Source organism: Ochotona curzoniae, unplaced genomic scaffold (assembly GCF_017591425.1).
Source record: "Ochotona curzoniae isolate NIBS_2020 unplaced genomic scaffold, NIBS_Ocur_1.0 contig_1071, whole genome shotgun sequence".
Lineage (NCBI taxonomy): Eukaryota > Metazoa > Chordata > Mammalia > Lagomorpha > Ochotonidae > Ochotona > Ochotona curzoniae.
In genome coordinates this window covers 18,969,322-18,983,978 of record NW_024464939.1, presented here as the reverse complement: position 1 = coordinate 18,983,978, position 14,657 = coordinate 18,969,322, and the positions used below count along the sequence as shown (strand labels likewise).

Genomic DNA, 14,657 nt, shown 5'->3' with positions numbered 1-14,657 from the left:
CAGAATCTTTCTTTCATCTATGTTTCCCTCCTGTAAGAAGCCGAGTTGTCTTGTTTTTGGTATCACGCACACAAAAAAATGGAAACTCCACTATTTATATGTATTGAATCAAAAGCAAAGCCAAAATGAAAACCCCCTTAAATAACAAAGCTGTTATTAGAATTGTTCCATTTATACTGTGTATAGTTCCATATTAATGTTCAACTTGCTTATAATTTTGTTAGTATCACCTAAAAGAATAAAAATATGATAACCAAGAATTGATACTAGCTTACTATGCCTAACGGTGTCTAATGAAGTAAAAATTAAAGCTTCAGCTATATAAAATATGCTTCATAAATCTCTTGATGTCTAAAATTTGAAAAAATTCTAGGTTTCTGACCTCTCCAGTATAGTTGTCTGTCAAAATGCCCTGAAGGAAAAAAGCCTGATTGGGGGAAGAGGAAAGCAACTCACCTATTTTAGTTGCACTATAAATATTTTCTATTGGAAATACAATTCCTAATCCATACAATAGGACTTTGGCCAATGCCGGGATGAGCTGAGTAGTTGTAACTAAAATATTCACACAGTTCGTCCTACAACAACAAAAAACAAAAATTAAAAAGACTTTTAAAAATCTTTAAAATGAACAAACATGAGCTGGAGCCATATTGTAGCAAAATCCCCATGGGGAGTCTCACCGGGAGTGAATGAGCGACAGGGCTTTAAGGGCTAGTGTCAACCAGGAGTCCGTCAGGGCTTCAATCTCAGCCCTCAGCTGCAACCAAGCTTCCCTCTTAGCTGGACCAAGTAGACCTGTGGGTATCAAAGCACACAGTGAACTCCTTCTTTACCCACCTTTAAATAATAAATACCTAAAAGTACTCCCAAATCCTACCTCAAGGTTTCAATACATAAGATGCTATGTTGATATTATATAATGAAAGATAATATTGCACATATGATCATTCAGTTGATAAGTATTTAGTGTTTTTAAAGGGAACATCTGATTTTGCATTTGAAACATCCCTTCTTCCAGTTGTGGAAGTCACCTCTCTGTGGGTGACTTTCCTCCATTCTTGTCACCCCATGTTATGAACACCCCATGAACTGATCCCCCTTCCTGGCATCCCGGGTGGGTGCATGTTGTTAGCTTGATTGGCGTAAGCAAGCCTTAGAGCTTTTGCCTTACCTACTCAGGAAGACATTTCTCTCACTCATTAAGCATGTGCTAAATCAAAAAAAAAAAAAAACTCCTGCGTTTACTGGTAGTCGTTATGCCACCTCTCCGCAGGGCTTGTCCCAGAATGACCCCATCCAAAAGGATAGAACAAGTTTTTCTGATGGCATCATTTGAATATCAGGATACAGCCATGCTGGAAACAGATATCACCCCTATATTTTTATAATTATGTCAAGATAGTTCCTTTTAGCACAAAGTCATTGGGACAATTCCAAGCCACAATGCAAATCACAGTATCTGCTCATTGAAAATCTTTAACAACCCATTTTGTGATGACCAAGGGTTGCCAATGCTATCCCATCTGGTCAACTGTAAGAAGTCAAGAAACTTGGTTTAGGTCATCCACTAAGTAATGGAGCCAGACTAATGATATTTCAGTCACTAAATCACAGCAGAAAAACTGTGAGATGTAACTGCCCTCGGATACCTATTATATCCCAAACAATGTGATTCAAAAGTGTGGGTCCTTCCAGAATTCTATCTAGACTGTCTCGATTAACCCATAAAGACACCTGGATTGGTCACTTGCCTCCCACATTGTTTTTGTAGGTGTTGTAGATCTCTTTCACTCGTCTGTAGCGGAAGGCCAGCTTTCTCATCCAGTCCACACCACCCCGGACACCAGTTGCCAAGCATAAATTAGCACTGGTGGCTGCAGCAGGAAAACCATCTGTTCCAAAGTTATATGTGCTATTTAGATGCAAGAAAAGCCCAAAGTTAACCGAACAGCAAATTCATCTTAATTAGCCAAGCAAGTAAACTACAAAGGGGGAGGGGATCACTTCCTGTGTCATTCTGCTAACCTTAGGTCTTGTCCATTGTCATCTGAGGAAACATCGTCTATATGAACTTGGTCACATTCCTGAAATGCAATTAAAAAATGATACATGTCAACTTTTAAAAAGAACTGGAGTATTTTTCAACTGTGTTAATCAGTAGGTGGCAGTCTTGTTAAGTTGACTTTTAGAGTTCCACTACAAGAAACAAGCAACGTCATTAATGGCTACTGTATTCTGCTTCAGAAGACACATTTCTATGTTTAAAAAGGAAAGTGATTGAAAACAATTAGTGTGTGTGTTCCAAAACCTTAGGTACCTTAAGGATCATGCCGCTTGGAGCCGATTCAGTCAGTGCCTGTGCGTAACTGGAACCAGACATTTTGGTAAATGTAACATGCTAGAAAAATTAAACCTGATGCTAACTGCCAATGAAATTATGACCTCTGATTGCTATTGAGCCACACACCAACACAGCCTGAGGCCAGTGTGCGGAGCAGCCCAGACAAAAAATCTGTTCCTGGTTTGCCATTTATGTGAGAGATGTGCATTGATTCTTTGTGTGTATCTATGTGCATAGGATTTTTAAAAAAAGAAGAAAGAAAGAATCAGGACACTTCAAAACACCTAAATAAAAATAATCAAACCATGCAGCGTATTTTACTGTTTTACATATTCATTAAAATGGTAATTTATGAGCTTATTTTACAAAATATTTTAAACACACCTGACCTTTTTAAACTCAAGTAATGTGTAAATGGTTTAGAATAGGAGACTTAAGCTGTGAGTCGAATGCATGTATGCGCACCTGTCTGCTCAGGAGTGCTCCTATGTATCTTACCACTGAATCCCCAGCCCCTGGCATAGCAGTGAAGAGTAGGCACTGAGTAAGCATTTGTGGAATGAATGAAGGCATACTAACTCAGAGACAGACAAGGTCACCCGACCAGAAACAAGCAATACCCCTCCTCAGCCTGCTTGCTCTCAGATTTCAGTCATATTCTCTTTGCAGTTGGACTCCAGCTACCCCAGAGGCTGTTTGTAGATTTATTTCCATCAAAGTCTTCACTTAAAAAATTTCCAGACGCATATCCTGTAGCTTAAAAAGTCACTTCTGCCTCAACCTCCAGTCATATATCAGATATGGTTAATTTTATAAAATCTCATCTTTGTAACACCTAACATTCAATTTTGTAACAAAGATAACATAGGTAAAATACTACAATGATTGAAGGTGTATTTTTATGTTGCCAGTTCCTTCTGAACAAATTCATCTCTCTCTCCCTCTCTCTGGATTTGGGAGGAAAGGAGGAGATAGAAGTGGAAAGAAACTCAAACCAGCTGTTCCTTAACAGAATTAAAATCGTGACCCCCCAACCTCTTCTTTAAAGCATCTCGTTTCCAGGCAGCTCTCTCCCAGCAAGCAGCAAGTTCCAAGGAGGAAAAGACTTTGACCTTGTAACCCTCCCCTGCTCTCCTGAGGTCTATAACCTCTGATAAGAATAAAGGAAAAGCAAGTCTAGGAGCCCTCACATGCTGACTGTGAATTTAACATTTCAAAAATAGGTCATTTTTGGAAAACACTTTTGGGGACTCTCAGAGTGATTAAGTTAATCCTATTTTAGAGGACAAATGATAGTTGTTTGTGTTTTCAATAACTTACTTACTGTAGGTTTAAAATGTCACTACAGCATGAGCTGAAATTTCTATTTATCCAGAAATGCAAGTCTCTCTCATTCCCTTGGTAATCTTTCTTAGATCTCTCCCGCACCACCACCAAAAAAAAAAAAAAAATCCAAAAAAACCAGTCAACATACCATGATAGAGAAATTTTCTCTCTTGTGAGAACAAAGAGGAGGAAGTTGAGAAAGCAGAGAGGGAAAGATGCTAAGAATTTAATTCAAGTAATCAAAGCTGACCTAGAATTCTGTGGTTAATTTCATGGGTGGGAAGAGTTCTTTGGGAAAACAGGGTGTTAAGATGCTTAACCTAATTTAGGTGCAAATCTCCATTACTCACAGAGAAGTCAGTTATCTTCTGAAGTCTGTTAATGACTCCATTGTTGCAATTGTTCTTTCACATCCTGTATTTATTTTCTCCTGCTAGCTTTATAGAAACCCTTTTGTTCCCAGGCCAGGTCCTTATTTGAAGTACTGGGGTCAACACTGTGATTAGCTCTAATTAAGTGTCAATAGCTCTAAGCTTTTACCTGGAGATAGGCAACTCTAAGCCTTTACCTGCAGATGGGAAATTCACTTCACAGTGACTTGATTAAAGCAAAGTTCTGTGTGATGGCAACAAGAAAGTTCCCATTCTTTACCTGGACAGTTTCTGTGGAATGATTTTAATGAAAGGAGACTTCAAAATGAAAAGTGGTTTTTAAAGGACCCAATTAGCACCTTTGGGAACAACAACAACAAATCATTGAAATGTCCATGTTAAATGCATCCTGTGGAACTGACCCTTACTTCACAGTGCACAATGGAAACATAATTCAGAATTCCTTTCAAGTTTTGTATGAGCTTACAAATGCCTTGGGAAATGTGCTTTTACAAAAAAAAAAAAAATACCTGTTCATGAGAAACTACAATAAAACTCTTGATGTTGACCTATTGTAACAACTTGGATTCCTACAAGAAGAGAGGACATTAAATTCTGCAATATTGTGCTGCAGAACTGTGGAACTAGCTAATTTTCTCAAGTGGGTTTGCTCCCTATTGAGAACTTAGTCTCTTTTTGGAGGGCAAACTTACTTTCTTCCATCTTTTAGAAGCCGTGTAAATTTTGGTTTTGTCTTCTGGACTTGGTAGGTATTTAAGTTTCCTAATTTGCTTTTACATCTAGAAAACCAGAGGAGCAAAGTGTGATTTAAAAACTCCACGGCTTTAAGCAGAGGTGGCTCTGGCCACAGCAGTAGTGAGATGTTGGAAGATTCATGCTATAGACATGGAAGTCCACAACAGGAGCCTGATATATTTCTAGGTGTCAAAACATGAGAAGGGTTTCAAAAACAAAACAAACAGAAAATGTTTTAAGGAAAAACTATGCACTAGTATCAATTTTTTTCAGGCCAAAATAAATGTACCTTTTCATTCCACTTTTGTACTGACTTTTTATAGTAGAATCTCCCAAAACTCTAATGTGGTTCAAATTATGCAGAAAGCAGGACATGGACAATTCCATGGCAAAGGAAGTCTTTGATTTCAAAAAGAGACCATACTTGCTGAAAAGGTTCTTTGAAAATGAACTTTCAAGGAGGATTTAAGAAGGTAAAATCTGTATTGCAGCCTTGTAAAACATTCACATTTCTAGGAATCAGAGGTAATGAGTCCACAGTGGTGGGGCAGGGTTGCCAGAGGGATCCCAACTGCATTCGGATACCTGGCCTTGGACCTCACTGGGGACAGAGGTAAATGATTCCAAAGATGCCAGATAGATGCTGCCCTCGCGTTAATCTGAGCTAGCTAATGGGTGCCTTGATCAGGAAGGTGGCCATTCAGCCATGTAATGGGGTTACTTATTAAGAGACTACTATCTCCTAGGTATTGTTCCAGATGATAAAGCTATAGTATTTACCAAAACAGATTAAAAAAAGATCATTGCCCCCTGGGAACTAAGGTTCTAGAGGAGGAGGCACAAACAAGAAAACATGCTAATTAAACAAAAATCCTGAGGTGTCCTAAAACTAATGACAAAGCACGGAGGGTGGAGGTGGTAGGATAAGAGATGTTAATCAGTCAACAGCCGTAGGGCAAAAGCAAGGCAAGGCTATTTAACCTTGGGTTAAATCCCATCACAGCCATCTTCTAGGGCCAGCATACCTTGTTTATAAATAAACCTTCTTGATCTGTTTGTCCCAACCAATCTAGAAGCCACAAACACTTCTTATGAATGCCCTTCCCAGTTACCTTCTTTCAGTTTAGCTAATGTAGGATCATTGCAAGCAACATATGTCACTCTTCTGCAAGTTTTCTAGAAACAGTCTTAGTTCTATATCTGGTGGTCATCTTCCCAACGGCCATCTCACCTTGTCCCTGGTAGTTTTTGGAAACTTGGCTTGTGACCTGGTTTTTAATTTTGGCTGCCATCTGTAGCAATTCCAAGAATCCTTTTATTTCAGAGATTCAAGAGGCTGAACAATGTAAAATGTACAGTATGTTGCACAGTGGTAAGTGATAAGGAGGGAAAATACAGCAGGCAGGGGCCCAAATTGGTGCCTGGGGGAAAAGTCTTCCTGGCAAAGGAAACGGAAAGAGAATGTTTAAAGGGCCTGGGGCAGGATGTCTGGTGTGGTGAGGTAGGAAGAGCAAGGGGGAGAGAGGTTTGCAGCTCAGAGCAAAGAGCTGCTTTGCCAGGGAAGCAGTGGCCAGGTCATCACTCCCTGCCCTCAAGGCACTCTCAGGTTAGCAGACAAGAGAGAAGTTCATTAACTACACCTGTGATAGATTAATCATAATTATGGTAATTGCTGTAGGCCCCCTCCCTCCTCTCTGGGATGAGGGTTCTGCCACTCCATGGCTGATATAGAGTTCTCAAACTATGTTTTGCTAGGAGAGGAGGGCACATCAGAGCACTTATGTGCTTGTAGCAAGCTCACGAACTGAGGAACAGTGGCCAGCTAGGAATGACTCACAGGTGATGAGCTGCGGTGACAAAAATAAGGCAGCTTCCTGGGATCAGATTTGTCCATGCTAGATCTCTAGCTTCAAGCAACTGTGAAGAAGAGGTAGTGACATTTCCATAGAAAACTCTCATTCCCTCTGGGAACTAATCCAACTTAGAGATGCCATGGGGCTCTGTGGACTTAGCTGGTTCCTGAAAGGTAAGACAAAGACTCTTGAAGACTACATTTCTCTTATTGTCAAATCACAGATGTGAGAATTGGTTTGAAAGTCGGATAAGGGATCTGGGGAAAGAGGAGATTTTTTTTTTTTTTTTTTTTGAGAAGCAGAAAGACATAGTGTTCCATCAGGTTGTTCATTCTCCAAATGTCTGCCTACTTAGTCAGGACTGGGCCTGGGCAGAAGCCAGGCACTTAAGCCAGGTCTCCCACAAGGGTGGCAGCACCGAGTCACAGAGGCCTTCATTGCTGCCTCCTAGCGTCTGCACCTGTCAGATGCTGAAGACTGCACTGCAGCCTGACACATGTGCTGAAATCAGGGACCCTGCTGTGGGGTACACATGTAAGAACCAGCACGCTAACCTCCAGACTAATGAGCTCAAGAGTTCTTTATCTATTTTTGTTGATACCAAAGAAAACAAAATGAAAAAAAAAAAATTGCAGAAGCATCAGCAACATGTTTGCATAAGGATTTGGTGCCTATTCAACAGTAGGGGAATGTCTACTCATAACTGACATGCTATTTACTCATCTCTTGCATCTCTATCTGCACGGGTATACCCTAAGGAAGCACAAAACAAAATTGAGATAATTATGCTCAAACTTTGTTAGGGAAAGTTTACGTTTAACTGCCATACTTAGGCATTGCTGAGGCTCTGTTCCCATCCGGAGGTTAGGCTCTTTTTGTTAAGTGGTAAGGCACCAGGGATGCATCATCCCTACATTCCTGATTACCAAAGCACCCACTGCTGACACAAGTGGAGCCCTGGTAGGGAACCTCTTCCTTCCCTGAAAGCAGTAGCAAACTGCCACAGGAAGAGCCATTTCCTAAACTTGTGGTCCAGCACTACATGCCCCGCCCCCCAGACTTCCATTTCTTACACAGTTGAATCTATGGTAAAAAAAAATCTAAGTACAGGTTGACTTTCCTTTATTGGAAGTTCTTCAAATCAGAAGAGTTTTGCATTATAGAATACTTTGGATTTTGGAATATTTGTGTAAATCTCTAATCTGAAAATTCAGAATTGCTCTGGATTTGGAAATGTTTTGAGTGCCATAAAAAGCAATGTATTTCACAGATAGGAAAAATGAAGACTTGCAAATGCTAAGTAATATTGCATACCGAGAAACTTTGTTTTGGACCAGTAACTCACATTTCCTTCCCACTCTCCTTCAATCTCACACAATACAGCCATCGCCCACTCCATATGCTGGTCATGACCACGGTCCTCCATTGCTCATCAGTTGTTCTGAGTCCAGAGGATGAAAACTCTGTCTTGTCCTTATATATGCTCCTGATATCTGTGTCTGATGTTGGTGACCATGGCCCCCTCTCTTGGCCTGGAGCTTGGAGGAGTGTCCTCCACTCTGCAGTGCAAACCACAACCCTTGCTGTCATCACCAATCTTTAAATGATTGGTGTTTTAGAGGGAAATCACCATGGAGGGAGATTCGAGGTCCAGGAATGTGGATCAGGCCATGATCGAGACAGGAGAAGCAGAATCAGGACAGATGCCATCATCTGTGGGTGATATTATCATGCTAGGCTCACAGGTACCAGCATGCAAACCTTGTCATTAACATACCAGGCTCCCACAACCACCTTCTAGATAAAATACTACAAATCAGGCAACCCAGACTAACCCTTGCCCGCTTTCCCTCTATAGGACACAGCCTCTACTTCACAGAAAAATAAGTAACATGAGCAAGTATCCGTGACTAGCTACCTTCAGCTCACAGACAGCTGAGCACTCACAGAGTTGAGGATGCTTGCTGAGACAAGTGGGGGAAACAGGCAACACATGACCAGCTAAATCCTTGTTCTGGGGCAGGCAGGCAGGCAGGGCATACAGCCACCTGGGATATGATCTCCCAGCCCTAAGCGGCAAAGGCATATTTGCTTTAGAACTCTGTGATTCTGCTTTTGGGGTCCCTTCTGTCATTATTCTTGGCACCATGACTCAAGCTGACCTTTCTCTGATCCATCATCACCTCTGGACTTCGAGGACTGGGCCATAGACATGTTCTTTTGGATCAAGCCCCAGGAATAACTCAGATTTTGTACAGGGGCTCATATGCAAAATATTAAGTGATGGCAGAATTTTCTTGCAAATATTTATTCTGCTTTGATACTGCAGTGGTTTTACTTTCCCCCAAGCCTTTCACTTGTACTGTAATTATGTAAAAACACACCATACAGATCAAGCAAATTGGTGAAAGTTAATAAGGAGAACTCTAACAGTTGCAGTGGATCTTACTGTTTGAGCCAACTAGAATGACGTCATGGCTAGCGCACTGATGCTCTCCATCTAGGAACCTGAACTAGAATCACAAACTCTGAGTCAGACAGAAGCCTCTGAATAAACAGAGACCTCAGGAAGGCACTGAGGCCATTTGCATGCCATGAAAAGGAATACCATGAAAGTTATGAATGTGTCTTTGCAGAAGCGCAGTTGGCAAGGGCAAATTCCGCTGATGAAGGCTGTATCTCCTGTGCATTCCAAATTTACCATGAAAAAACCAACACCACACTGCTAACTAATTGCTTCAGTATTTTCTTTTACAAAGTAAAAGTGGAAAGGGAAAAAAAAAAATACTGGAGAACTATTTCCACTGTGCGCTTATATCAGAGCCTATTAAGATTGGTTGGCATTGACCATGGCAAAGGAAATGATAAATGGTTTTGTTGCCCGCTCCTAGGCCATCAGGCAATGGCCTCCACGGCTTTAACCTCCCTGTTGAACATTACAGACATGTGTTTGGAACCTTTTGGCATTTACAAGGTACTCAATAGACGGATTTTTCTTATTTCCTAAACTAGAAAAAATACTTCTGGTACTTTAGAGACATAGTCACTCAAATTGTACCATGGGTTTACATGTAAGTGAGCAGCAAGACTTGTATGGGTACATCTCCTTGTGGATGTCCCTGTTCTGTCCTATGCTTCACAGGACTCAAGAGGTGGACTTACAGAGTGACCAGTGTCTAAGTGAGAGAGGCTTTCAGGGAACATTTTCATGGTAGAAATAACTCGTCTGCCTAGATACTTCGATAACTTCTTCGGGAAAACATGGAGAAAGGGGGCATGCCAAGAAAGCATCTTCATGATTCAGTAAGGAGAGGGAGGGCAGACAGAGAAGAAGCGAGTTGATGGAAAAGATGTGAAAAACTCTGCTTCTAATTAACTGATGATTGGCTCTGGTCAAGTCTAGCCTCTGCAGTTAAGAAAACCTGGCCATGGATTGATACATTTGTAAAAACCAGGGTTTTGCTTGTCCATTTCACTCTGTGAAAACAGGACTGCCCAAATGTAACTCCAAAATGCATCCTAAAAGTGTCAAAGCCCTCTTTGTTCTTTAAAGTGTGAGAGTCTTCCCTTACCTAACACTGCACGTATCTACGTTCCAACATTAAACGACTCTTCTGAGAATGGAGCACATCCCTGTAATCTTTCTTACAGTGCACTGTTACAATAGTCCTGTTATAATCATGGTTAATTTCATACTGTGCATAACTGATAAATCAAACTATCATAGATACGATGTCTAAACATAGGATATATCACATAGATTGTGCTTGGAGCTGTGTGGCTTCAGGCACCCATGGGCGTCTGGAATCAGAGTCTGCATAGGTAAGGTGGAAGCACTGCAGGAGTAAAGGGGAGCTTCAGGGTTGCTGGACACCACTCAGCCCAGGCTCACGGCCCTGTGAACCTGAGTGCTGAGAGTGGAGAGGGAGTGAGGTTTACAATCTGTTCACACTGCCGCAGAGTGCATGTGGTGACTTGCTTTTCTTCCATCATGCTTCGTTGTGGGGAAGTGTGCAGTTCACCCACAGCTAAGGCATCAGTGAATGACTGAGGGCATTTTGAAATTTCCTTGACTGGAGAAGTAGGAGTTAAGGAATGAAGACACACCTACACAAATCTATCTTTGAGAGCCCCCTCTATGTTACTCTCCTGCACAGCACTGGAACCAACACAGAGTTCAAGTCCACATCTAAATAGCTGTGTGCATTTCCATTGGAAGAGGATGACACAATTATACAAGCCAATGGGAAAATTGCATTTCCAATCAGAAACTGAAGAGACATTTTAGCACCTATTTTTGCAAGCTGTAGTAAGATATAACTACAAATTGCTATACTATACTCAGTTTTTAATGCTTCCATCTTGCTTACAAGACCAATGTTTTACTACAGTGAAAATTAAAATACCTTTTGGGAATTATCTAGGTAACAAAAACAATTTTACTGAAATTATGTTTGCATTAACAAGGAGACTTAAGTGCCTTTCTAGAAACTCAAGATTTGAATTATAACAGCATTACCAATGGTACGACATCAGCTACTTTTATCTATATTAATATTCTTAAAATAGTGTATAAAATAGAGTATAAAGTTTTACAAAAGGCATGTCACATTAGTATGATAAGGGAAAAGATAAGTTGTCGGCCCATGTATAAGCTAAATGATGGTGTATGTATACGGCTATAGTAATTATTTCAGGTCATTGAGTAAAAGTTTCTAGGATGCCTAATGTTATTGATAACTGGTGAAAATATTAAAACGTAGTTTTCAAAAACTTACTATTTTATGTTAATCTTTTTAAACATACTTATGCAAACTTGAGATGTCACTGACATGTGGTTTGCACATTCCCTATGGAATCACGGATACTTCCTTCTTCAGTAGTAAAGTGTTGCTGAACATGATACAGCAGTCTCACTCAGCTTGGAATTAGCTCTCACCATGAACATTTTTTTTAACCACATGATTATATTAAATATATTTGTCTTTATTCACTCTTTCAACCTCAGAGTGAGGAAAGGAATGTTTCACTTAATGAAAGCCAAGAAGAATTGAAAATAAACATTTACAACAAACTGGGTTTATTTAAATTGTTCAACACAGTCTCTAAAGGGAATGGGTTAATTTATTTAATTGATAATTATAGTAGGTATTGAGTTTGACCTAATGATATTACGATATGTAATTTTATTTACTTTTTTTAAAAGATAAGTATATAATGAACACTTAATATGCTACACAATAAGGTTTGTTTTTGCATTGCATAAGCACAAGGAATTTCCGTGCAGTCCATGCCTTTATCACGGATAATGTCCTCAAAGCTTATGTCCAGGCTTGGAAGAACTTCATTTATGGCTCAGCAAGTGCAAAAGGATACAGCCCATCGCATTTTTACAAATTTGTGTAAGGACAATGACACTATCACATACTTTTAACTAAAACTTAGGACACTGCATGCATGTTCAATAATATCCTATGCACTATACAACTGTATCCTTAAAGGAACCCATATTTTAAGTTGCAACCAGTAACCTAATGTATGAAGTTAAAAGACTATAGACACAAATTAATGTGCAAAATATTTAGTATTCACAGCCTTAAGAAGAAATAAACCGTGGCCTCCCTGTAATACAATGATCATTCTTTTGAATGGTGAATGAGAACTACTTGTAAGAAGAGCCTTTCATTTACTGCTGAACTGATTTCTCAATTTTCAGTGGGCTTGCTCATCATTTTTCCAAACACAATTTGTCACTGGCAACAGTCAGTGTTCTTTGTAACTCCTGTTTCCTTTCTTTTAGATCTATTAGCCCTGCTGAGAGCATCCACCAAAGACGAATTTTTCATAGTGACACCAACTCTAGGCTTGCTGTGAATAATCACATTCTCATAAAAATCATTCTTTTTATTGAAAACTTGCTGCCAGAAGCATGGAAAAAAATATCCAAAGCAGAGACCTTTAATCCTTTCCTGCAGCCCCTTCCTTTTAACACTCATTGCCATTCAAAACGGACCACAAACCAATGCACGCATGCAGTATTTCATGATAAACTTTAATTTACACAGAAATGTGTTTTTGCTCTTATATAGGATAACTATAAGCTGCAATATTAAATGAATCTTTGGTAGAGACATTTTTTATACCAATTGTTTGCAAAAATAAGCACACAATTAAGTTCTAGTCTATCATTTCATGTATATAGACTCATCTTTTCTTAAATGCAGACTCTAAGTCCATACAATATTGAAATATATAGTTTCACAGACTTGCTCTTCGTAAGCTCCTCCTCCCCTCTTTTTGCTGGGGTGGGAGTGAGGTCACAGGCTACAAAATTTAAGAGAATAATATATTAACTTCATTTAACTCTTACTCAAAATATTAAATGTATTTTAGATGCTAAAATAAAAAGATCATCAAATTTTTACCCAAAACTGTGCAGCTGAGAAGAAATCATGCTTTACAAAGTCCCCAGGAAGTTAGTTAAAAAAAAAATTTCCTGAGCCAAGGTTCTCTCTGTCTTGGGATTATTACTGATTCAAGAAAGAAAAATATGCAGAACCGGACGTGGGCACTTAAAAAAAAGGTTCCCTGGGAGCTGCAGGAAGGGTTCCATCATCACCTCCTCCTGCTGGCTGCCTTCGGAGGGAGGGGTCTGGGCCTTGGAAGGGCACTTCCTCGCTGGAAGCCTCCCTCTCCTCTTCCAAGTCTGAAATTCCACCACCCCTGAACCAGCTCTCCCAAATCCCTTTTCCTTAAAACAAAGACTGCAGGGCAGGGGGCGGGGGATATGGAAGCTCCATTATCTGGGTGTAAACTGTTCCATCAGATAGGTGTCTCCCAGCCTGGTGAGGCCCCGTATGCCCCAAATCATTCATTCATTGCAGGGAAACATGGCATTGGTTTCCTGAAAGAAAAACTGGGACAAAATCCTGAGATCTTCACTGCCCACAAAACACTCCTTTCGTAGGAATTAAATATCTGGAGATACAAAGAATCATGCTGTGGTTATTCAGGAAAAGACTATACTATACATGATTGATGTAGCTGGAATAGTATATATGTTATGTGTTAACCAGTTATATCACTAGCAAATATATGTTTATTCATTTCTCTTGCACCCAACCAACAATGATCAGATACCTATTTATATACCAACATCAAGGGCACCAAAAAGAAATGAGATGCACAACCTGCCTTGCATGCTTTGTCAGCCTGGGGGGAGCCTGCAGGAACTGGGTACAGAAGTGTTACCTACACTTTCTTCTCAGGGAAAATACTCAAATTCTTGCCAAGCTCTCCTCCTCTCATCCCGCTTTGCTCAGCACTTTTCTGATACCATTTCCTGAAAGTAATTTGGGAACACAGGGGCGCTTCAGAACATTTATAGGAAAATGGATGGCAAATATATGTTTATTTTGATGCAAAAAATTCTTGTTGCCCATGCAGGTTCCCCCCAACCCTCGCCCTGGGGAGAGGGGACAGCCTCCAACTTGGAGTGTAAGCTCCCTGGAAGGATGGGGGAGGGGGAGCAGGGACTGCCTGTTGCTTCTGTTTCTGCTTCTCTTGGTAGAGGCATTGCAAAAATCTACATTGGGGACAACTTAGTTCTTTTGCAACTGAGCCTTCCAAAATGCCTGTAGTGCCCGTTCCTCATATCCCACCAGGAACCGTGTGCTTCTGCTGGGCTAGGCTCACCCAACCTGCCTCCACTTCCTGCCTTCACCAAACAGAAGTTATGACTACTGCTTGCTGGAGTAGCTTCTTCTTTCTTCCCCTCCCTTTCAGGCGAAGCTCCTCTGTTAAGCCTGTTCAAGTTCCTTCTGCTTCTCCATCCACACTGTAAAGCACTGTCAGCATCACATTAACTGCCATCATCAAGAAGTGATCTAGTGTCAGTCTGAGTTATCTGTGTCACCTGTTTTTTCCAGGTTGACTATTGATGGCTAAGCCCACGTGGTCTAAACACAGAGCTTCTTGGTGTCCTCTTCCAGGAAATAAACTCTAAAG

The 14,657-nt window shown here is 40.4% G+C and overlaps 1 protein-coding gene across 2 annotated transcripts in view; it reads right to left on the bottom strand.

Moving 5' to 3' along the window:
- The window catches only part of EYA1 (EYA transcriptional coactivator and phosphatase 1), a 151,582-nt gene that overhangs the window by 12,196 nt on the left and 124,729 nt on the right, over positions 1–14,657 (bottom strand). For both annotated transcript variants that reach the window (XM_040995708.1, XM_040995716.1), the window contains 4 exons: positions 2,029–2,087; positions 1,755–1,915; positions 684–798; positions 457–578 (listed from right to left, as the gene is read on the bottom strand). In XM_040995708.1, coding sequence (XP_040851642.1) covers positions 457–578; positions 684–798; positions 1,755–1,915; positions 2,029–2,087 — 457 coding nt within the window. The remainder of the gene's footprint in view (positions 1–456; positions 579–683; positions 799–1,754; positions 1,916–2,028; positions 2,088–14,657) is intronic.